Below are 25,017 nucleotides of genomic sequence, written 5' to 3' on the forward strand. Positions count from 1 at the left end.
AGAAAGAAAGAAAGAAAGAAAGAAAGAAAGAAAGAAAGAAAGAAAGACCTAAATGTGCAAAGAACTTATTGGTCTCCATTTTTACTTTGTAAAAAATAAGTGTTTCCTTGAGATTCTGACACTGCATCTTGGATGAAATAGTGACCCTTTCTTGGTATGCAGCACTTCTGTGCTTCTCTTCATGTAAGTGCCCCTTGGGCTTTTCCTGCTTCCCATTAGCACATGGAATAAGGAAAGATACAAAGTTGAAACCTTGTTTAAATGCATAACTACTAAAGTATTTTGAAAACACATTTTTTCTTTAGATATCTATCCATTTTACACTACTATCAATCTTACTTAGATATTACCAAAACTTAATTTCTCTCTTTTTTTTTTTTAGTTAAAAATTAAGATTGAGTTGTCTTAAAAGTGGCTCCCAGAAGCCTCACAAACCCACCCACCCACGTGGGAACACAGCACTTGTGGAGGTGGAGACAGGACTGGAACCAGAATCAGAGTTCAAATACACCAGAAAATCTGGGCTCTAAATTCTTATGTAAGTCGGAGAGTGACTGACCAACAGCTGGGGACTTTACCATTCACTGTAAACTTTGGCACAGATCACTTATTTCTCTGAAGACTGGATCCAACAAGCACAATGAATACAAGAATGTGCTGCAATAGCATGGTGAATTCCAGACAAACCCGAGAATTCCGTACAGCTGGGGAAGGAGGCCCTACTCCTGAGATGGTCTTAGAAACAGAACTGATAGATCTCAGGGAAAGTGATGAAATAGTTGACCTCACCTGTGAATCCCTAGAACCTGCAGTGATTGACCTAACTTGCCATGACTCTGTTGTGATTACTGAAGAAAGGAGGAGGCCAAGGGGAAACAAAAGGTCGCTCCAAAGGCAAACTGGCAAGAGCAGTGATAAGGAGGAGCTGAGGAGAAACAGAGATGTGTATGTGATCAACAGGACCTCCCATAATGCCCTGGAAGAAGAAGTTTTAAGTTGCACACTACCTGGTTATATCCGGTGTCGAATTTGTATGGATGGGTACTCGGAGATTGAACTGAGTAGGCGACATGTTTACTCTACAGAATGTGGCCACATCTTCTGTAGTTGCTGCCTCTGCACTTCCCTTAAATATAGTAAAAATTGCCCAGTTTGTTTGAAAAAAATCAGCTGTCATCAGTACCACCGTATTTATATATGAGGTATACTGTATCATTCAGGACAGATAAAACTTGGGTGGATTTTTCCATGTCCTCATGCAGAAACTGCAGGTTGTTGGCATCCTATACACTGGACTCAAAAAGGCTGCTTTAAAAATTGTTTTCTGGGGTGCCTGGGTGGCTCAGTCAGTTAGCGTCTGGCTCTTGGTTTTGGTTCAGGTCATAATCTCACAGTTGGTGAGTTCAAGCCCTGCACTGGGCTCTGTGCTGACAGTGCACAGCCTGCTTGGAATTCTCTCTCTCTCTCTGCCTTTCTCAAAATAAATAAATAAAAATGTAAAAAATTATTTTCTGGAGTATATAAAAAACTTTTTAATTTCTCATACACTATGTATGAGACTACTTTTTGATTCCTTTCGTTTCATGCTTTAAGGCTGGACTTTGGTTGTCATAATATGCCAGAAGACTAGTGGTTGTCCTCAAAGCAATTTTTCTTTTTTTTCTCATAGTAATCACTTTTTAATTGACCACATATGGGCATTTTGGATCATGTAAACAAGGGCAACATCCTAGAGATGGTGGAGCAAGTAGATGGAAAGAGACTGGGAGACTGACAACTTTGCAGGTCAGAGCCACCATACAAATTTGGACTTGTACTTGAGAGACAAATAAACTTTATTCTTATTTAAGCAACCATATACTAGGTCTTATTTAGAGCAATGGAAACTTTATTTTAATTAATGGACCAGGTAGGGTGCTGTCTCTGGGTTTCTCTGGATTTCCTGATTCCACTGGAGTGGAAGGAAGTCAGTCCTTTCTGACCACTTCTCCACCCAGCAGGGCAGAGGTGGGTACATGGGCAGGCACCATGTCCTCTGAGACTCCTGCTGGCCTTTGAGGCCAGTTGGAGGAGTTGCCTAGGCACATGGGAATCTAGAGTTGTGGTTCTGTGCTTTCTGACCTGCCAGAACACAGAGGAGATGCCGTCACTCTGGCTTTACAGGTGTGGCTGTGTCCACCACACTGGTCAGCTAATCAACAAGTTGGCACGCTTCTCTGTTAACAAACACATCACTGCACCACCATCCCAGCTGCTCCAGGGCCACTGCCCACCCTCTACCTCCCAGCCAAACACAGACTAGTTCTTTTTCCTTTTGCAGAGGATCATATAGCACTCACAGTTCAGACTGCACTTTAGAACTGGAGAGAATGAGATTTCTACAGTGCTCCCTCCTTTTTCCTCAGAATGAAATGGGCAGTAAAGTTTGTTCCTTACTTACTATGGCTGTAGCAGTGCTGCTCTCCTCCATGGAGGCTCGGTCGTGCTGATGGAACAGTGCCCATCCCTGCGTCATGTCTGTCTACACAATGCATTCTCTGAAATGTTCCATACCCCAGGCTTCAGTTGCTTGACGTGGCACAGGAAATGCAAGATAAATGAGGTATACTCTCTTCTGTGTGTTCCTTTGTATGTTCTAAAGTGAAAAGAGGAAGAAAAACAACAGGAAAATGAAAAAAAAAATTGAAAAAAGTTCTACATATTATCTTCCTACATTTCAATAGATCATTTTATGTACCCCACTTTGGAAACTATTAATTGCTCTGTGACCTGCACACAGTGTATCAGAAAACTGGCTAATGACTGAAACATCTGAGGTGCCTATTAAATGCAGATTCTGCTTTTATACATCTTGTCCATGTGATCAGGATAAAGAGCAGAGTCTCTCCAGCTTGTCAGCAGCCCCCAACCCTCCCTATCGTATCCTGCCTAGCCCACTACACATTTCCCTCACCTGCCAAGCTCATGTAGACATTTGAGTTTTTGGCTCTGCTTTCAGAGGAAAAAATAGAGGAGATTCTGAATTTTTCAAAAAAAAAATCAAGATAAATTTTATAGACAACAAAATGCATTGATCTTAAGTGCATAATTAGATGAGTTTGGGCAAATATAATGACCAACACCCCAATCAAAATACAGAACAATTCTGTCATTCCAGAAAGTTCCTTTATATCTCCTTCTAGTCAATGCCCCCCCCCCCCCGGCGACCCCTACTCCCCCGCCCCCCCCCACCAACAACCACTGTTCTGATTACTGTCACCAAATACATGCTTGGGAACACTGATTTTTATTACTTCATTGTCTAGTTCACCTCATCATCAAGGAAAATATGATAGGGATTTGGAGTATAAGCAATAGGCAGGGATCAAATATTTGTTTTAGTGGGAGCATGACTAATATTACCTCTTTTAAGAATTGAAGCAAGAAATAAGTCAGTCAGAGAAAGACAAATACCATATGATTTTACTCATGTGGAATTTAAGGAACAAAACAGATGAACATATTTATTCAAAAATAGAGAGGCAAACCAGGAAACAGACTGTTAATGATAAAGAATGAACAGGGTTAGTGGATGGAGGTAGGTTGGGGATGAGCTAGATGGGTGCTGGGTTAAGGAGGGCACTTGTAGGGATGCACACTGGGTGTTATATGTAAGTGATGAATCACTAAACTCTATGCCTGAAATTATATTACACTATATGTTAACTAACTGGAATTTAAATAAGAACTTGAATAAAATAAAATAAAATGTTAGTTCAAAACAAAACAAAAAAGAAGAAAAGCCTTTTGTGTGGACAGTTAAGGGTACAGCAACTATTAATAAGCATTAATTGAATGCAAAAAATAGAAGGAAGAAAGTGTCATTGATAATGACACCTGCCATTCATTAAGTAATAGCTGTGTTCCAGGCATAGTACTAGGCACTTCACACATCACAGGCAGTCAATGCATAAACCTAGGCAAGAGCAGGAACCCAATAGGATGTAAGAGCAGAAGCTGAATGGAGGTGCCACAGGGCATACTAACTTGAATAATTTGGCTGACTATTGTACATAGCTGTGGAAAGAAGTGAGAAATAAAGAAAAGAAGAATTAAGGCCACATTATGCATAGAGCATTGTTTGCTGTGTTATGGAGTTTAGAGTTTATTTTACAGGTGCTAAGGAGCCCTTAAAAGGCCTGGAAAAAAGCCTCCAGAGAAAGATTCTTAAGGATTCAGCATGATCTTCAGTGAAGGCCAAAGATGCTGTTTGAAAAGTTGAGGGGAAAATATGGTAGTGGAATTAGGAAGGGAAGATCCTGCTGTTGACTTTCCTCTCAAAATAGAAGTGAATTTCATGAAGTGTATAAGAAAAGGATGAAGTAATCTCGGTCTGAGGAATTTTGTAGTCCACTGTACTCTCCTGCCCTCGGATGTCTAGCAGTTCCATTTTAGAACAGCCAGCAGAGCTATGCAAACCTTTTGAGCTGTGGCAACTCCTAGGATGTGGTGTTTGTTCAAAGGTGGCAATGATAGGACTCCAGGGGAGTAGCTGTGGAAGTTTGGATTTAGCTTTCAGGTACCTTTTTGGAAAAGTAGAAGCTCATTTGGCCAGAGTGGAAATGGAATTAGGAGAGATGGACATTCAAATTTACTCACTTGAAGCTTGATCTAGCTTTAGACCAAGTTAGCCACACAGTGAGATAATCTGGCAATGTACATCTATCATTTCCCGATGTTCACTGAAGTTATAGCAGAGAATGAAAACCACATTTCTTGAGCTGTAATACAGCTGGATTTCATCAACCACAGATTGAAATTGAACTATTCCAGAAAGGGGTTAAGAGAGGCAGAGGACAGAAGTCAGACTCAAGTTTCAGCAAGGTCCGGTGTTTTCCAATTCTCTAGTCCACACTGAATTCATCCCTATTGTAAATATTAAATACACCTGCCAAGAGAAACAAGTTACTCTCCAAGAACCTAAAATTGTTACAAAGGATAAACTTTTAGGTTCTTTACTTAGTTACATCAACTAGATCCCACTGATATGCTATTAAAATCTGTGTACTGGGATGACTATCCCAGGGAGTATTAATAAAGTAAAATAGGTTTCAATGACATCATTAGCTCAGTGTCTATCTCTAAAATAGTAGTCTCCCTGTAGCAAGAGCCAGGGAGCAACAGCAGCCAACACTTGAACAAATGCACACAAACTCCTAAGGTTTCTTACCTACTGGCCTCCTTGGGCTTTCCTGACAGCCTCATGGGTACTTAGAACTGACAAAAGTCTCAGGGAGGTACAGGCCTTTGTCTGTGGGCCCTGCTATCCTAGTGCCCTATCCAGTATTCCCTGGCTGTGTTGAGATCTGAGGCTAACAGACAAAGTTGGGCCCTACTGGGTAATTCATGGTTAGGGACAGCAGGATATTCTGCCAGCCTTATTTATAAATAGTTTTAGGGGCACCTGGGTGGCTCAGTTGGTTGAGCGTCTGACTTCAGCTCAGGTCACGATTTCACAGTTCGTGAGTTCGAGCCCCGCACAGGGCTCTGTGCTGACTGCACGGAGCCTGCTTCAGATCCTTTGTCTACCTCTCTCTCTGCCCTTACCCTGAGTGTGCCTCTCTCTCTCTCTTGCTCTCTCTCTCAAAAATAAATAAACACTAAGAAAATATATTTAAAAATATTTAAAAAATAGTTTTGGACATTTTTAATACATAGTATTAGAAGTAAAACACACGGTTTTCTTCTATCTCCAATTCCATAGTTCAATTTCATGGTATTATGCAGGTAGGTTTCTGACTTTGAGAAAATCTTTTTCTGTTTCACTATCCAGTGACTATTCACGGACAGTTCTAGAATGATCACTCTCACTGTATGGGAGACATTAATGAGGGTAACATTTGATATGGGCCCTTCCCTTACGCCCTTAGCGGTCAGCAGGCAAAAAGATCCTACAGGGCATATTCCCTTTTCCTGTGGTGTGGCATGAAAAGGCATATGGCCTCAGATGTGGCTCTGCCAGGAGCACCCACACTCTAAAGGGAGGACAGAGGGGCTGCTAGTGTGGTGTGACAGGATAGAGGTGGTAGTTACTCATACCACTTGGCTCCCTTGTTGATGAAAGTGCCTTCAGAGATTGAACTTCTCTCTGCCTTTCCTCTGAACAAGCCCAACCTACAGAGACAACAGCTGTTCTATTCTCCAACCAGAAGAGAGAAGGTTCACTGCATTGCTGGGCATGGGCCATTCATTAATTCATTCATTCATCTGCTCATTTACCTGGTATTTATTAAATTTTGATAGCGTGGTAGGCCTATGTGGTTAAAAAGATATTCATCTTTTTAAGAGTCCTTTCCTCCAAGTAGCTCACAGCTAGTGGAGAATAGATGTGAAAAATATTTATAATACAATGAAAGAAATAATGCAGTGTAATAAAAGCTATGATAGAAGTATCTGCCAGGTACTAGCTGAAGCATAAAAACAGATATAACTCTGACTTATCAGTAATTTCCTTGGAGTCTAGAAGATAGAAAATTGAATTTTTGATTTGTATTCAGCTCTGTTGGAGTCCCTCAAGATTAATACCTACTTATATCTCTTGTTACATTTCAAGACAGAAAGTTAATTTGAGGGAGAGGATTTGTAAACAATTTACTATACCAGTGTCAGTACAATGACAATAATAGCTAGTACCATTTATTGGGTGCTTCCCATGTGCCAGGTGCTGTTAAGCCCATTACATACATCATCTCATTTAATCCTCACAACAATCCTATGAGGTAAGTATTATTGTCTCTTTTATATATGTTAAGATTGAGGCTTGGAAAAAGACAAGTAACTTTGCTTTATAACTTTGTTTTTGTTTTACTCTTTCCCCTACATGGTAAAATCTGGTATGTGTAGTTTCTTACATATCACCGCCTGCTGCCTAACCCCAACTTTGTTTTTAAAATAGTGAAATAAAAACCTGAAGTGCCCCTTTGTGAGATTTGGGACCTCATGCAATACAGGTTTTGGCATCACAAACTTTAGAGGCAGAAGGGGAGTCTTAGGAAGTCACATTTTATAGGAGGAACTGATACCCAGAGGAGTTCAACATTTCAGCTGTTACTCAGTTCTCTGGGTTCTTTACTGGGAGAAAAGGCTTTTGTCTTCTAGGCCAGTAAGTATTACTGCCCCAAAGCTACAGGCTCAAGGATGTGCAAACTCTAGGATTTAGTACAATCATCTTTACTAAATGCTGTTAAACATTTCAGCCAACACCAAAAATATTCAAGATGGAGGCACCTGGGTGGCTCAGTCGGTTAAGCATCTGACATCAGCTCAGGACATGATCTCACAGCTTGTGAATTTGAGCCCTGTATAGGGCTCCGTGCTGACAGCTCAAAGCCTGGAGCCTGCTTCAGATTCTGTGTCTCCCTCTCTCTCTCTCTCTGCCCCTTCCCTGCTCGTGCTCTGTCTCTCTCTGTCTCTCAAAAACAAATAAAAAATGTTAAAAAAATATTCAAGATGAAACAAAATTAATTTTTTAAAGTTAGGAACACAGTTCCTAGCTCAACATCAGAATTTCATAGCTGATTAGTTGATAAGGTGCTTTATCCCACAAATGCCATGTACTGTCATGGTGAACAAGATAGCACTACCCGTAGTTGTTTACAATTTAGTAAACAAGGGGCAGACATGAAATCAAACAAAATAACTATGAACAGGTATGTACAAAGATCTAGAGAGTTATAGAAAGGTGTAAAGGACTGATTCTCAACTGGGAGTTAGTTCCACCCCCATACACCTAGCAGACATTTGGCAATGTCTGGAGACAATTTTGACTGTCACAACTAGGGGAGAGGGTGCTACCAGCATTTGGTGAGCTGAGGCCAGAAATGCTGCTCACTGTCCTAAAATTCACAGGACAGCCTCCCATAAGAAAAACTTAGCCAGTTCAAAATGTCCACAGGGCTTACGTTGAGAAACTCCAGTATAGAGCCAGCAAAATATATTCTACAAGGGATGGGGGAGGAGAGTAAAGCTTAGGGGGTTGGTTATGGAAGAGTTTACTAAAGAGATAATGATTGGGGTTGGGAGAGAGGATCCCCAGCAGAAGGGACATGTGCAAAGCCACATATTGGCATATTTGGGCAATCCCAAACACCAGAGGAATTGTTGTGGGCATTAAGACTGGACAGCAGGCATTCCATAGGAGCTAGACATTCAATGAAATCTATTGAGTTAGAGAAAATCCGGTTCCGTGATGGCTCTTTATATGTTGGTCACTCAAGAGCACAATCTAGGTACAGATCTCTGTGAACTAAAACTGCCCAAGAAAGCTATTTGAAATAAGGCTTTTCTCATCTTGCTTCCTTAGGTCCTAGGGTTTTCCAGGCATTTGTTACTTTCTCAGAAATAGAGTTGGGGCTGTTTCAATGGAATGTGAACTCTGAGAGGTGGGATAGGTCTCTATTAAAGCCATTCAGGTGGGGTCTCAATACTGGGATCACGAGAAGAGATGATGTGGTTATTTCTCATGCATTATGCTTATAGGCAGATGATGATGTTTATTTATGTCCTCTTTCATAGAGAATCCCACTCCAGAAATGGGAATATGTGAACCTTAAGATTAGACTGCCACCTTGAATCTAATTGGGTTGCCTTCCCTCTCCCCCCCCCGAACAAAAAATGGGGGTGAGTGGGTAGGCCATTCCAATCAGGCTTTCTCTCTCTCTTAAGCTAATGATGATCAAAGCAACTGACAAACTGCCACGGAATCTGCTAGAACTCACTCTGGCCTTGCCCTATCCCCAGCTGCTGAACTTTTCTTCCTTCTGTCATGCTCTGAGCCCATTCTTAGCAAACTACCAGGCACCTGATTCCTGGTCTGCAGCTACCCTGGTCCTGTTGTGGTTTGATTCAAGTGTCTGCCTCTGTTCCCTGGTGGCCCAATGATAGAGCTTAATGGAGGTGAGTGACCCTACCTTAACTCAGCTAATTTTCTAGGCATAGTGTGGAAAACAAGATCACAGAAGGGGGTATGGATTTTACAGCATGAAAGGAAATTCAGGGAACTATTTAATTTATGACAGCTTATAGCTGCTATACTCTCTTCAGGTTTACTCTGCTTGGTAGGCAAGTAATGATACCTACATAAACTTTGGAGAAAAATTAAAATAAATGCTATACAAAAATTTACTTTCTTTATTAACAATCCCTTAATTTAATTTGTTCATTAATTAATTTTTTTTATAGTCTAAAGATTGTTTTATTTCAGTATGCATGGATCTGTTCCATCCTTTTCCTTTTAAGTTTTAATTCTGGTATAGTCAACATACAGTGTTATATTAGCTTCAGGTGTGCAATATAGTGATTCAATAATTCTATGTTACTCAGTGCTTATCAAGATATGTGTACTATTAATTCCCTTTACCTATTTCATTCATACTAATCACTCTTATTTTATTTTGTTTTATTTTATGTTTATTTATTTATTGAGGGGGGGCAGAGAAATAGGGGAGCAAGAATCCCAAGCAGGCTCTGTACTACAATGTGGGTCTCGAACTCACAAACCATGATATCATCACCTGAGCTGAAATGAACGGAGCCAAAATCAACAGTCAGACGCTTAACCAACTGAGCCACTCAGGCACCCCTAATCACTTTATTTTAGATTGAAAAAATTTATTATGTATAACTTGGTTTGCTAGTTATACTATTACATGTGGTATTTTATATTTAGAACCAAACTGATTCTCACAGGGGTTAAACATTTTCTTTTTTGTCTTCCAGTTATTTTATTTTAGCTCTAGCTGCATCTTCCAAAATTGATGAATTAAATCTTTTTTTTTGTTTGTTTTTTTCACTATAGTGAGGTCTGGAGTTATTTATGCCTATTAGAATTCTGAAAAGTTATAAACGGAATTAGCATTAGCTACAATATCATTTTTAAAAATTTTAATTCCAGTATAGTTAACATACAGTGTTATATTGGTTTCAGGTGTACAATATGGTGATATGCCAATTCTGTACATTACTCGGTGCTCGTCACAATAAGTGTACTCTCTGGGGCACCTGGGTGGCTCAATCGGTTGAGCGTCAGACTTCGGCTCAGGTTATGATCTCGTGGTCCCTGAGTTTGAGCCCCGCGTCGGGCTCTGTGCTGACAGCTCAGAGCCTGGATTCTGTTTCAGATTGTGTGTCTCCCTCTCTCTCTGACCCTCCCCCGTTCATGCTCTGTCTCTATCTCAAAAATAAATAAACGTTAAAAAAAATTAAAAAAAAAAGTGTACTCTCAACCCCCTTTGCCTTTTTCCCCCCATCCCCCAATCCACCTCCTCTCTGGTAACCACCAGTTTATTCTCTGTAGTTAAGAGTCTGGTTTTTAGTTTGTCTCCTTTTTCTTTGTTAATTTATTTAGTTTCTTAAATTCCACATATGAGTGAAATCATATGGTATTTGTCTTTCTCTGACTGACTTATTTCGCTCAGCATTGTACCCTCTAGATCCCATCCATGTTGTTGCAAATGGCAAGATTTCATTCTGTTTTATGGCTAAGTAATAACCCACTGCATATATTATACATACTACATCTTTATCCATTCATCTGTCGATGAACTCTTGGGCTGTTTCCATAATTTGGCTATTGTAAATAACACTGCAATAAACATAACGGTGCATGTATCTTTTCAAATCAGTGTTTTTATTTTCTTTAAGTAAATATCCAGTAGTAGAATTACTGGATCATATATGGTAGTTCTATTTTTAATTTTTTGAGGAGCCCCCATACTGTTTTCCACAGTGGCTGCACCAGTTTGCATTCCCACCAACAGTGCACAGGGTTCCTTTTTCTCTCACCAAGTATCCTTGCCAACACTTGTGTTTTTTATTTTAGTCATTCTGACAGGTGTGAGGTGATATCTCATTGTAGTTTTGATTTGTATTTCCCTATTGATGAATGATGTTGAGCATCTTTCATGTGTCTATTGGCCATCTGCGTATCTTCTTTGGGGAAATGTCTATTCATGACTTCTCACTTTAAATTAGATTATTTGGTGTTTTGGTGTGGAGTTGTGTAAGTTTTTTATATATTTTGGATATTAACCCTTTATTGGATATATCATTTGCAAATATCCTCTCCTATTCAGTAGGTTGTGTTTTAATTTTGTTGAGGAGTTAAACATTTTTAATTGAATTCCTTTAAGATCTCTTCAGAGCTAAAATTAAGGACGTTATATTCATTTGAACCATGTGTTTTCCTGACAGACAAAAGAAAATGTGTATTTACAGAAAGAAAGCTGAAAAAAACTCACTGAAATTCATCAACAAGAAATTTTGACACCTGAATCATGTTCTGATGTATCATATCTATCAGCTTCTACTTCTTACAAAGTTTAATTAAACATATATTAAGCATTAAGATAAGATTCCTCAGTTATGGAACCTTTAGGTTTGCTCTTAGTCTTATCTGTTCTTAGCTGTTGAAACAGAGTTATACCTATTTTGTTTATAATTTCTAGAGGGAAAAGTAAACAATACCGTCTACTCCTACTATACTCTTATTACTATTGTCTCTTCCCACCACATTCTTATTAAGGGGAAGTTAGTAAAAGTAGACACTTTTTCATAACAGTTAAAAATTTGTGTAATAGTGAGCTTCCCATGATTTCAAATGTTCAGGGAGTAGCTAGAAAGGAGTTAATTAAATGACTTATGATCTCTTTCAACCCTGACAAACTGGTTAAATGAACAAGTTCATAATCTTTCTTTCTTATGTGAAAGTGACAGGGCACACGAAGCATGCATATATTTTGCTCTGGTGCTTGAGCTGTTTGTGCCACATAGTTTGTTTTAGATGAATTATGTTTCTCTGCTCTTAATTCTCTGCTCTGCTAATTTTTCAGCAATCTGCCCATCAGAGTTTTTAAAAATTACTTTGAAGAAATGAAAGCTGAAAAGCAACTAATGCCCTTTAAAAAAGGCAACAAATCCCTTTAAATATTTTGCTGATCCTGATTTCAAAAGTTCACAATCTAAAACTTTTCAGGAAGGAAAAAAAAAAAAAACCTGTGAAAAATTAAGCATTTTTTTCTGCAAGTTTCCAGTAATTTCACTGCTCTACTTCGTCCTTGCCTTTTCTCTCCTTATAAGAATATGCAAAGTGAGTAGAAGGAGGTGGATATGCTTTCTTAAAAGTGATTGCTGCCATCCAGGAGCTTTCTAAGGATGAATTCTTATCCTGGACTTGAATTTCTTTCCTTCTGCCTTAAGGTTAGGCTTCCTCTAAGGAGCTGGCAGTAGGTGTGATTTCCTAAGGTTTCCAGGTAGAGAAATTTCAGAATCTCCTTTGTTTTTCAATTCTATTTTTCCCTCTAGAGCAGTGGGAAATTGTTCCAGCTGTTTTGCCTCACAGGTTTGATCCACTTAATGAATTAAATTGCACAAAACATTGATTTGCCCTCTGCTGACTCAATGATTAGGAAAATGGGCTTTGGGGTCAGATAATCAGTTCAAATCCAGGCTCCACCACTTAATTACTGTGTGATCATGGCAAGTTATTTAACCTCTCTAAGTTTCAATTTCCTTAAAAATGGAAGAATAATACTGATCTCATATGGTTGTTATGAGGATTAAATGAAATAATGTGCATAAAGCATTTCACACAGCAAATGGTCAGTAAATATTAGTTAATATGATTAAAATAACCTTATTTTATAGCAGAGGCTATATTCTTGAAAGTCAGAGTAATTGGCAAAACATCAATTGGAAAGATATTAATAATAAAATAACAGGGTCGTGTAGATGGCTCAGTTGGTTAAGCATCTGATTTCGGTTCAGGTCATGATCTCGTGGTCTGTGAGTTTGAGCCCTACGTAGGGCTCTGTGTTGACAGCTCAGAGCCTGGAGCCTGCTTTGGATTCTGTGTCTCCCTCTCTCTCTACCCCTCCCCTGCTCATGCTCTGTCTCTCAAAAGTAAAATAAGACATTAAAATAATTAAAATAATAATAATAAAATAACAAAAAAATCATATAATGTCAACAATAACATTAAATATATATTTTCATATCATAAAATTCACCCTTCTAAAGTTTACGATTCAGTGTTTTCTCACAGTCACAAAGTTGTACAACCATCACCACTATCTAATTCTAGAATATTTTCGTCACCACATAAAGAAATTCCATACCCATTAGCAATCACTCCTCATTCCCCGCCTTGTCCTAGCCCTGGAAACCACTAGTCTACTTTAAATGTATTTTTTTTTTATTTTTTTTTTTGATTTTAGACTGTTTATTTTTTTTTTTTATATATGAAATTTATTGTCATATTGGTTTCCATACAACACCCAGTGCTCATCCCAAAAGGTGCCCTCCTCAATACCCATCACCCACCCTCTCCTCCCTCCCACCCCCCATCAACCCTCAGTTTGCTCTCAGTTCTCAAAAGTCTCTTATGCTTTGGCTCTCTCCCACTCTAACCTCTTTTTTTTTTTTTTTTCCTTCCCCTCCCCCATGGGTTCCTGTTCAGTTTCTCAGGATCCACATAAGAGTGAAACCATATGGTATCTGTCTTTCTCTGTATGGCTTATTTCACTTAGCATCACACTCTCCAGTTCCATCCACGTTCCTACAAAAGGCCATAGTTCATTTTTTCTCATTGCCACGTAGTATTCCATTGTGTATATAAACCACAATTTCTTTATCCATTCATCAGTTGATGGACATTTAGGCTCTTTCCATAATTTGGCTATTGTTGAGAGTGCTGCTATGAACATTGGGGTACAAGTGCCCCTATGCATCAGTACTCCTGTGTCCCTTGGATAAATTCCTAGCAGTGCTATTGCTGGGTCATAGGGTAGGTCTATTTTTAATTTTCTGAGGAACCTCCACACTGCTTTCCAGAGTGGCTGCACCAATTTGCATTCCCACCAACAGTGCAAGAGGGTTCCCGTTTCTCTACATCCTCTCCAGCATCTATAGTCTCCTGATTTGTTCATTTTGGCCACTCTGACTGGCGTGAGGTGATATCTGAGTGTGGTTTTGATTTGTATTTCCCTGATAAGGAGCGACGCTGAACATCTTTTCATGTGCCTGTTGGCCATCCGGATGTCTTCTTTAGAGAAGTGTCTATTCATGTTTTCTGCCCATTTCTTCACTGGGTTATTTGCTTTTCGGGTGTGGAGTTTGGTGAGCTCTTTATAGATTTTGGATACTAGCCCTTTGTCCGATATGTCATTTGCAAATATCTTTTCCCATTCCGTTGGTTGCCTTTTAGTTTTGTTGGTTGTTTCCTTTGCTGTGCAGAAGCTTTTTATCTTCATAAGGTCCCAGTAATTCACTTTTGCTTTTAATTCCCTTGCCTTTGGGGATGTGTCGAGTAAGAGATTGCTACGGCTGAGGTCAGAGAGGTCTTTTCCTGCTTTCTCCTCTAGGGTTTTGATGGTTTCCTGTCTCACATTCAGGTCCTTTATCCATTTTGAGTTTATTTTTGTGAATGGTGTGAGAAAGTGGTCTAGTTTCAACCTTCTGCATGTTGCTGTCCAGTTCTCCCAGCACCATTTGTTAAAGAGACTGTCTGTTTTCCATTGGATGTTCTTTCCTGCTTTGTCAAAGATGAGTTGGCCATACGTTTGTGGGTCTAGTTCTGGGGTTTCTATTCTATTCCATTGGTCTATGTGTCTGTTTTTGTGCCAATACCATGCTGTCTTGATGATGACAGCTTTGTAGTAGAGGCTAAAGTCTGGGATTGTGATGCCTCCTGCTTTGGTCTTCTTCAAAATTACTTTGGCTATTCGGGGCCTTTTGTGGTTCCATATGAATTTTAGGATTGCTTGTTCTAGTTTCGAGAAGAATGCTGGTGCAATTTTGATTGGGATTGCATTGAATGTGTAGATAGCTTTGGGTAGTATTGACATTTTGACAATATTTATTCTTCCAATCCATGAGCAGGGAATGTCTTTCCATTTCTTTAAATCTTCTTCAATTACCTTCATAAGCTTTCTATAGTTTTCAGCATACAGATCCTTTACATCTTTGGTTAGATTTATTCCTAGGTATTTTATGCTTCTTGGTGCAATTGTGAATGGGATCAGTTTCCTTATTTGTCTTTCTGTTACTTCATTGTTAGTGTGTAAGAATGCAACTGATTTCTGTACATTGATTTTGTATCCTGCAACTTTGCTGAATTCATGTATCAGTTCTAGCAGACTTTTGGTGGAGTCTGTCGGATTTTCCATGTATAATATCATGTCATCTGCAAAAAGCGAAAGCTTGACTTCATCTTTGCCAATTTTGATGCCTTTGATTTCCTTTTGTTGTCTGATTGCTGATGCTAGAACTTCCAGCACTATGTTAAACAACAGCGGTGAGAGTGGGCATCCCTGTCGTGTTCCTGATCTCAGGGAAAAAGCTCTCAGTTTTTCCCCGTTGAGGATGATGTGAGCTGTGGGCTTTTCATAAATGGCTTTTATGATCTTTAAGTATGTTCCTTCTATCCCGACTTTCTCAAGGGTTTTTATTAAGAAAGGGTGCTGGATTTTGTCAAAGGCCTTTTCTGCATCGATTGACAGGATCATATGGTTCTTCTCTTTTTTTTTGTTAATGTGATGTATCACGTTGATTGATTTGCGAATGTTGAACCAGCCCTGCATCCCAGGAATGAATCCCACTTGATCATGGTGAACAATTCTTTTTATATGCCGTTGAATTCGATTTGCTAGTATCTTATTGAGAATTTTGGCATCCATATTCATCAGGGATATTGGCCTGTAGTTCTCTTTTTTTACTGGGTCTCTGTCTGGTTTAGGAATCAAAGTAATACTGGCTTCATAGAATGAGTCTGGAAGTTTTCCTTCCCTTTCTATTTCTTGGAATAGCTTGAGAAGGATAGGTATTATCTCTGCTTTAAACGTCTGGTAGAACTCCCCTGGGAAGCCATCTGGTCCTGGACTCTTATTTGTTGGGAGATTTTTGATAACCGATTCAATTTCTTCGCTGGTGATGGGTCTGTTCAAGCTTTCTATTTCCTCCTGATTGAGTTTTGGAAGAGTGTGGGTGTTCAGGAATTTGTCCATTTCTTCCAGGTTGTCCAATTTGTTGCCATATAATTTTTCATAGTATTCCCTGATAATTGTTTGTATCTCTGAGGGATTGGTTGTAATCATTCCATTTTCATTCATGATTTTATCTATTTGGGTCATCTCCCGTTTCTTTTTGAGAAGACTGGCTAGAGGTTTGTCAATTTTGTTTATTTTTTCAAAAAACCAACTCTTGGTTTCGTTGATCTGCTCTACAGTTTTTTTAGATTCTATATTGTTTATTTCTGCTCTGATCTTTATTATTTCTCTTCTTCTGCTGGGTTTAGGCTGCCTTTGCTGTTCTGCTTCTATTTCCTTTAGGTGTGCTGTTAGATTTTGTATTTGGGATTTTTCTTGTTTCTGGAGATAGGCCTGGATTGCAATGTATTTTCCTCTCAGGACTGCCTTCGCTGCGTCCCAAAGCATTTGGATTGTTGTATTTTCATTTTCGTTTGTTTCCATATATTTTTTAATTTCTTCTCTAATTGCCTGGTTGACCCACTCATTCGTTAGTAGGGTGTTCTTTAACCTCCATGCTTTTGGAGGTTTTCCAGACTTTTTTCTGTGGTTGATTTCAAGCTTCATAGCATTGTGGTCTGAAAGTATGCATGGTATGATTTCAATTCTTGTAAACTTATGAAGGGCTGTTTTGTGACCCAGTATATGATCTATCTTGGAGAATGTTCCATGTGTACTCGAGAAGAAAGTATATTCTGTTGCTTTGGGATGCAGAGTTCTAAATAGATCTGTCAAGTCCATCTGATCCAATGTCTCATTCAGGGCCCTTGTTTCTTTATTGACCGTGTGTCTAGATGATCTATCCATTTCTGTAAGTGGGGTGTTAAAGTCCCCTGCAATTACCACATTCTTATCAATAAGGTTGCTTGTGTTTATGAGTAATTGTTTTATATATTTGGGCGCTCCGGTATTCGGCGCATAGACATTTATAATTGTTAGCTCTTCCTGATGGATAGACCCTGTCACTATTATATAATGTCCTTCTTCATCTCTTGTTACAGCCTTTAATTTAAAGTCTAGTTTGTCTGATATAAGTATGGCTACTCCAGCTTTCTTTTGGCTTCCAGTAGCATGATAAATAGTTCTCCATCCCCTCACTCTCAATCGAAAGGTGTCCTCAGGTCTAAAATGAGTCTCTTGTAGACAGCAAATAGATGGGTCTTGTTTTTTTATCCATTCTGATACCCTATGTCTTTTGGTTGGCGCATTTAATCCATTTACATTCAGTGTTATTATAGAAAGATATGGGTTTAGAGTCATTGTGATGTCTGTATGTTTTATGCTTGTAGTGATGTCTCTGGTACTTTGTCTCACAGGGTCCCCCTTAGGATCTCTTGTAGGGCTGGTTTAGTGGTGACAAATTCCTTCAGTTTTTGTTTGTTTGGGAAGACCTTTATCTCTCCTTCTATTCTAAATGACAGGCTTGCTGGATAAAGGATTCTCGGCTGCATATTTTTTCTGTCTAGCAAACTGAAAATCTCGTGCCAACTCTTTCTGGCCTGCCAAGTTTCAAAAGAGAGATCAGTCACGAGTCTTATAGGTCTCCCTTTATATGTGAGGGCACGTTTACCCCTTGCTGCTTTCAGAATTTTCTCTTTATCCTTGTATTTTGCCAGTTTCACTATGATATGTCGTGCAGAAGATCGATTCAAGTGACGTCTGAAGGGAGTTCTCTGTGCCTCTTGGATTTCAATGCCTTTTTCCTTCCCCACTTCAGGGAAGTTCTCAGCTATGATTTCTTCAAGTACCCCTTCAGCACCTTTCCCTCTCTCTTCCTCCTCTGGGATACCAATTATGCGTATATTATTTCTTTTTAGTGTATCACTTAGTTCTCTAATTTTCCCCTCATACTCCTGGATTTTTTTATCTCTCTTTTTCTCAGCTTCCTCTTTTTCCATAACTTTATCTTCTAGTTCACCTATTCTCTCCTCTGCCTCTTCAATCCGAGCTGTGGTGGTTTCCATTTTGTTATGCATTTCACTTAAAGCATTTTTCAGCTCCTCGTGACTGTTCCTTAGTCCCTTGATCTCTGTAGCAAGAGATTCTCTGCTGTCAGCTATACTGTTTTCAAGCCCAGCGATTAATTTTATGACTATTATTCTAAATTCACTTTCTGTTATATTATTTAAATCCTTTTTGATCAGCTCGTTAGCTGTTGTTATTTCCTGGAGATTCTTCTGAGGGGAATTCTTCCGCTTGGTCATTTTGGATAGTCCCTGGCGTGGTGAGGACCTGCAGGGCACTTCCCCTGTGCTGTGGTGTATAACTGGAGTTGGTGGGCGGAGCCGCAGTCAGACCTGATGTCTGCCCCCAGCCCACCGCTGGGGCCACAGTCAGACTGGTGCGTGCCTTCTCTTCCCCTCTCCTAGGGGCGGGATTCACTGTGGGGTGGGGTGGCCTGTCTGGGCTACTTGCACACTGCCAGGCTTGTGATGCTGGGGATCTGGCGTCTTAGCTGGGGTGGGTAGGCAAGGTGCACAGGTGCAGGAGGGGCAGGCTTAGCTTGCTTCTCCTTAGGTGATCCACTTCAGGAGGGGCCCTGTGGCAGCAGCAGGGAGTCAGATCCGCTGCCGGAGGTTTGGCTCCGCAGACGCGCAGAGTTGGGTGTTTGCGCGGAGCGAGCAAGTTCCCTGGCAGGAACTGGTTCTCTTTGGGATTTTGGCTGGGGGATGGGCGGGGAAGATGGCGCTGGCGAGCGCCTTTGTTCCCCACCAAACTGAGCTCTGTCGTCCGGGGGCTCAGCAGCTCTCCTTCCCTTTGTCCTCCAGCCTTCCCGCTTTCTGAGCAGAGCTGTTAACTTATGACCTCCCAGCCGCTAAGTCGCGCTTGCTGTCGGAACACAGTCCCTCAGGCCCCTCCGCTTTTTGCAAGCCAGACTCGGGGGCTCTGCTTGGCCGGCGAGCCGCCCCTCCGCCCCGGCTCCCTCCCGCCGGTCCGTGGAGCGCGCACCGCCTCGCCGCCCTTCCTACCCTCTTCCGTGGGCCTCTCGTCTGCGCTTGGCTCCGGCGACTCAGTTCTGCTAATCCTCTGGTGGTTTTCTGGGTTATTTAGGCAGGTGTAGGTGGAATGTAAGTGATCAGCAGGACGCGCGGTGAGCCCAGCGTCCTCCTACGCCGCCATCTTCAAGAAATCTCTAAATGTATTTTTAAAACACATGGAATAAAAATTCCTAAATGGCATCCATTTCCAAAAGATACTGCATTCACTAGGATTAAAAACTAGCTCTGGTAGAGACAATCTTTCTCTTAAATTGCCAACTGGCCAGGTTCTCCCACAAGTTCTATCATATTCAGAATGCATCTAATTTTAAGTTTTCCAGACAGACTGATTAGCTTAAAATGCAATGTTGTTTTTGCTTGCATATTCCCTGAGGGGCATATTTTTATGAGTTTTGTCTTCTAAGCCCATACTGAGAGGGTGGAGAATAACAGATTTTTTCCTCTTTATTTCCATAGAATTGCCCACTCAGTCTAGTACAAAAAAAGGGAATAAACCTAAAAACTTTTTTTGTTATCTAATGGTTAATGGAACTTAAATGAATCATTAATATATGAAAGGATGGTAAATTAAAAAATTTTACTGTACAACAAAACCATGGGAGATAAGACTAGAAATATGAGTTTGCAACATGTAGAGAATTCTGAAATCTGCCTTTTTAATAAAAATAAAAACACCACATAACTTATTTTGGTATGCTATGGAAAGCAAAAGAAGATATTTGAGGCAGGGAAGGGTTAGCAATTATTATTAGTTCTATTATTATTAACTAGACTTTATAATTGATTAGATGATGGGGGAAAAAAGAGAACACCCAAAGATGACTCATATTTCAAAACTGGGATATTGGTGGTGCAACAGAAATAGGGAAGCCAAGAGCAGGAACTGATTAGGGAGAAAGAGGAGTTATGTTTCAGGCTTATTTAGTTTCAGGGACCCTGTTGTGAGCTCAAAGATATGGGCTCAGAGATACAGATTTGGGGGGCTCACCTTTATAGCAGTTGTACACAAAGTTTGGAATGAATGGCTTCCTTGGGAAGAAGAGAGTACAGAGCTAGAAGAGAGCTGAAGATAGACCATAGTGATTGTTTACACTTAAGAAAGTGGAAAGAGGAAGAGAAACCAACCAAGGCGGAGGAGTGGTCAGAGAAAGAAGAATTAGAACAGAATCATATCACAGAATTTTAACTGGGTTAATTTCTTAACCCAGTAAGTTAAGAAGGATGAAGATTGAGAGTAGGTCATTAAATGAGTGTTTAGCAAACTCCATGGCAAGCTTTCAGAAAACAGTTTTTATAGCATGCTGGGGTAGAGAGTTTGTTACAAGAGCAGAGATTCAGAGAAGTTATTTTAAGTAAGAGGTAACCAAGAGGTAACCACACTGACCATGAGGATAAACATCCATGACTCCAACTCTTTTGCTGAGCCCCTACTATAGCAAGGCATTGTGTAGGCATACGAATCCAAGAAGAGTCCTATAACAGTGCTGTGGTTAATGTAACACAGTTACTCTCCACATTTGTTTCTCTCTATAATTCTTGTCTCTAAGAGCTTACTGACTCCACCCCACATCTCTCCATGTCTTCTACTTAAAATTTAGCTCCTGGGGCACCTGGGTGGTTCAGATGGTTAAGGGTCTGGCTCTTGATTTTGGCTCAGGTCATGATCTCATAGTTTGGGAGATTGAGCCCCATGTCGGGCCCCATGCTGACAACAGCTACTTGGATTCTTTCTCTCTGCCCCTCCCCTGCTCATGCTCTCTCTCTCAAAATAAGTAAACTTAAAATAAGTAAATAAAATTTAGCTCCTAGATTCTGTTTCCTTTATGAGTCTTCATGCCATGACCTTTCATGTTTCAAATTTTTAGGATTTGCTTCAACTGCCAATTTCCTGATTTTATTTCCAAAGTTAAATTCGCAAGAGGTTCTATTTTGCCCAGATCATCTTTTCCATTAGGTCACACCTTGGGTTGTTGAACAGCCTATGAAATGGGTCAGAATCCTACCTGTATTTTATTTACCTGTGGCTTGGGAGAGAGAGTAAAGGCCACATGATGAATGTAGTCTTGACCTTTAGCATGGACTATAGGAATGTCAGCAACTACAATTAACACATCTAGTAGGTATTGGGGATGCATCTTGGTTTAAAAATCCAAGTATGCAAAGAATAGTGCATAACCCTTTCCATAACACTGCTTAATATTGACTTTGAGTCTCCATTCCTGTGGGCTGGAGAGAAATTCAACTTGTAATCTTTGGGGACAGACATGTGCACTGATTACCACTGGTCAAGGTGGTGTATGAAGGACATACTGAAATATCTCTATCTCCCCTCCCCCAACCAAATACATAGAAATGTTGGTTAACGTGCCAAAAACAATTTAAGTTTAGGTTTTCAAATGGTAGAATAAAAATAGTGGTTTTATTTCTTTTTTGCTCAGAAACTCATCCTTCTTTAACTCAAAACTACAAGGAGAATGAAAACTAGACCAACTCTATTTGCAATACAACTAGAGACATCTGTAAGCCTAGACCACAACCCTTTGAGGAAGTATGCTTCCTTTTTTTTTTTTCCAGAAGAAACAGAAAACAGGAGGACTAGGGGTAAGGTGGCAGACCTTTGACAGAATAAGGCAGCATATTCTCCAAGATAATTGGGCTTACATGCAGTATGCCTAGAGAACAGCTTTAAATGCCTTTATGACCACAGTAAATACAAGAATGCAAACCCAGGTACATAAAACAAGAACCACACAAGTAACAATTATATATATGTGCTGGGTCCCAATAAACTGAAAGCACTTTTTATATTCCCCATCATATCTTTAACACACCTTTTTTGGTTACCTTTGAGTAGGAAGTAGCCACATTCAAATGAGTTAAGGTATAAGAAATAAAAAGTACCACAAACTTTATTAAAAGTAAATAAACGTAACATATAATATGTACAGATGGCACATGGTGCCAATTTTATTTGTAGTTATTATAGTACTCCAACTCATGTTTACAAGTTAAACCTTCGTCACAGCCTTGGCTAAATCTTGAACTAGTGCAGAATTTAGTTGTGCTAGAGTGCTGATCTTAGCATGCTTAGATGTGGCATACTTGTTCTTGATAGTCATGTGCTTTGTAAGCCCACGATTCACCATGACTATATTCTTAGTCAGGTGTTGCATAATATTTAGAAGGGATTCTTCAGTGTATGACAGGTAATGCTGTCAAGTTGGTGTCCATTCACCATTGTCGAGAATTTTTAGTGCCAGGCAAAAAGTTCCTGCCACAATCTGAGAAGGAGGAAAGTGTACCATATCGTAATCCAGCATAGTTAGTTCCATCAGGTATTTGGCCAAAGTATATTGCTCAACACCAACCTCTCCAATCTTAGATGCTCTCCGAAGGAAATGCAGGGGTAGAGGGCGGCCCAGACCAAAATGTAAAGATCTTAGAATCTTCATTTCCATCTGTCTGATTTGGTGCTTGGTGTAAGAGTCGTCAGTCACAAAGGCAAAGTTACCAATTTCTGGAGGGTACATTTCTTCGTATTTACTTGCAATAAACATGGCAGTGACACCAACCAGCTACATCATCTTCTTGGGTACACAATTATTCTGCATGAGCCGATCAATAAGGGAAACAGTCATGTACATGGTCTCCTGCAGTAACCTGAATTTCATTTGAACCTGCACTAGCCAATTAGGATGGCTCTCATGTTTCCAATGACTTCACGACGCAGTAGGTATTTTGGTCTTACTGCTTGCTCTTCCTCAAGTTGTCTCAGATAAGCATAAATATCTTTCACATATTCACTACAAAGGTTTGGATCAGCTCCATCTTCTGTATCCACATCATTCACTGTAAGAATTACATCAGAGAGAGCCTGACACAGATATTCTTCTGCAGGAGCACATCCAGACGTTTCCATTGGGCTTGGAGATGGAGTATCAACCAAAATAGGCTCCGGAGAAAGTTTTTCTTCTTTAACAGGCTCATGTTCTGGCTCTGGTTGTGGCACAGGTACAGACACAGGCTCAGGTGCTTTGAAGTTTTGATATTTTTTTAGCAATAACTTTTCCAGGAGCCAAAGTTTTTGCTTCCTTTTTCAGAGGCAATTTGGCTTGTGGCTGTTCACTGACTTTGTTACCAAGCATGTGATAATGGATGCTTAGGAATGTAGATTTTGTACAAAACAAGAGTGATACAGCTCTCCAAAGGAAGTGCCAAGATCCACAAGCACTTGTAGGGAACAATGAGAACAGGCAAGTAGGCTAAAGCAGGAGCTTTTAAATACCCTTTTGTCACCAAAACTGGAAATATAGGAAGGTGAAATTGAACAAAGACAAATAAGCCATATTTATGGAAAGCAGTCTGTTGGTGAGGAAGAGTGGAGGGGACAGACTGCATTGTAAGCAACTCTGCAGTGCTGATCATGGGGGAAAGTAAGGGCTATACAAACTCATACACACATTGTTTCATAAAGAAAATAGCCTCAAATATGGCCCTGTCCCCAACCTCTTGCAAATTTCATATAAATAGCTGATTTTGGAAAAACTCACCTTATTCAAAGATGTTTAAAGAAACAAAAAATAAACAGCACCTATAAAAAAGAATGGGAGAAAATGTCCAGAGCAAAGCACAGAAAGCTAGAAAATGTCGGAAAGTAAGAAAAGGAAATTAAGAGGAATGGAGGCTAAGTAAGAAGCTCCAATGTTTGATAGAAGTTTCAGAAAAAGAGACTGGAGAGAATGGTGGAGAGCTAATATTCAAAGAGAAAATGGTTATATTAGGTCCAAGCAGGCAAGATCCAAGTTTGGAGAGATCAAGTGTCAGGGATAGGGAACATAGGTGGAGTGTGAAACTAGGGAACAAAGGCCTAGGAACATAAGCCAAAGCACTTGGACCAAAAGAGGTGAAAATCTAGGTATGGGAAGAGAGCAACAGAAACGAGTCATCAATGAATGGAATTTGATGATGAGTTAAAGAGTTTTTACCCATGTTCCCCTGACAAGAATAGATATGAATATGAGTGAAACTAAATCCACAGATAAAAGTAAATACAAACTTCTAACTGGGAATGAGGGGCTAAAAATGAGAAAGCAGTTCTGGATACTCAAATTTTCGAGGGGGTGTACAGCAGATGGAGAGAACTCTGGTTCTAGAATTCTTTGGATTCCTTTGATTCTACCACTAACTTGAGTATCACAGCAAGTTCTGAGTTCTAGTTTCCCTTTCAAGAGCATGGGACATAACTCATGGGCCAATCCTCAGGGATTCTGCCTCAGATAAAATCTTCCGTGTATATTTAAGTTTTTCATCCTTCAGAGGACATAATATACAAGTTGAAAAATAGTATATATACATTTAACATTTTTTTCTCCCATAATAATCTTCCTCACTTTTGTCTGTCTAAGGTATAATCTTTCAAGTCCCATCTTAGAGATCCTAGATGTTTCCCTTGACCAACCCCCTAGTCAAGTGCCAGGGACCCATCCATTATGCTCCCCTAAAACATTCTTATCTTCATCATGCACATTATCATCCTACATTGAGGAGGTCTCATCTCAGTCCCCATTTTAATGCTCCTGAATCATAGCCTTTCAGCTTTAGCATTTATTTAGGAAAGAGTAAGAATACACAGAGCTGGCCATGGTACATGCTGGGAGCAATGGGTGCTTGTATTTGAAAGTCTGGGGTCGGCAAGGTCATTTTAGGACTTCTGGTAGAAAACTTCATAGGAAGCAGAGCCCAGAATTCTGAAATCTGAGCAGTCAATAGTTATAACTATGTCCTCCCACAGTTAGTGAGACAAGCCCCACTGGGCACCTGAGACCCCAGGAATTCAATTCTGGTAAAGATGTGGCCTGTGAGATGAAACTAGAGCCCCTCCTTGCACCGACAGGCCCAACCCATGGCTGGTAAGATAGGATATAGATGAGTGGAATGGAACAGAAAAACAGTACCCACCT

The 25,017-nt window shown here is 40.0% G+C and overlaps 2 protein-coding genes and 1 pseudogene across 6 annotated transcripts in view; 2 read left to right on the forward strand and 1 right to left on the reverse strand.

Annotated features, from left to right (window-relative positions):
* Positions 1 to 1,403, forward strand: part of LOC121041627 (E3 ubiquitin-protein ligase RNF4-like) — a 3,711-nt gene extending 2,308 nt beyond the window's left edge. The window contains exon 2 of the mRNA XM_040492553.1: positions 383 to 1,403. Within this exon, the coding sequence (XP_040348487.1) occupies positions 641 to 1,201 (561 nt within the window). The 5' untranslated portion in view covers positions 383 to 640 and the 3' untranslated portion in view covers positions 1,202 to 1,403. The remainder of the gene's footprint in view (positions 1 to 382) is intronic.
* A 7,345-nt stretch (positions 1,404 to 8,748) lies between these two features.
* TRIM69 (tripartite motif containing 69) overlaps positions 8,749 to 25,017 on the forward strand; it is a 52,939-nt gene continuing 36,670 nt past the window's right edge. For all 5 annotated transcript variants that reach the window (XM_040492554.1, XM_040492555.1, XM_040492556.1 and 2 more), the window contains exon 1: positions 8,749 to 8,934. In XM_040492554.1, coding sequence (XP_040348488.1) covers positions 8,929 to 8,934 — 6 coding nt within the window. In that variant the 5' untranslated portion in view covers positions 8,749 to 8,928. The remainder of the gene's footprint in view (positions 8,935 to 25,017) is intronic.
* On the reverse strand, positions 21,994 to 23,421 carry LOC121041629 (G2/mitotic-specific cyclin-B1-like; annotated as a pseudogene).

This window comes from Herpailurus yagouaroundi, unplaced genomic scaffold (assembly GCF_014898765.1).
Source record: "Herpailurus yagouaroundi ecotype Mexico unplaced genomic scaffold, PumYag 184, whole genome shotgun sequence".
Lineage (NCBI taxonomy): Eukaryota > Metazoa > Chordata > Mammalia > Carnivora > Felidae > Herpailurus > Herpailurus yagouaroundi.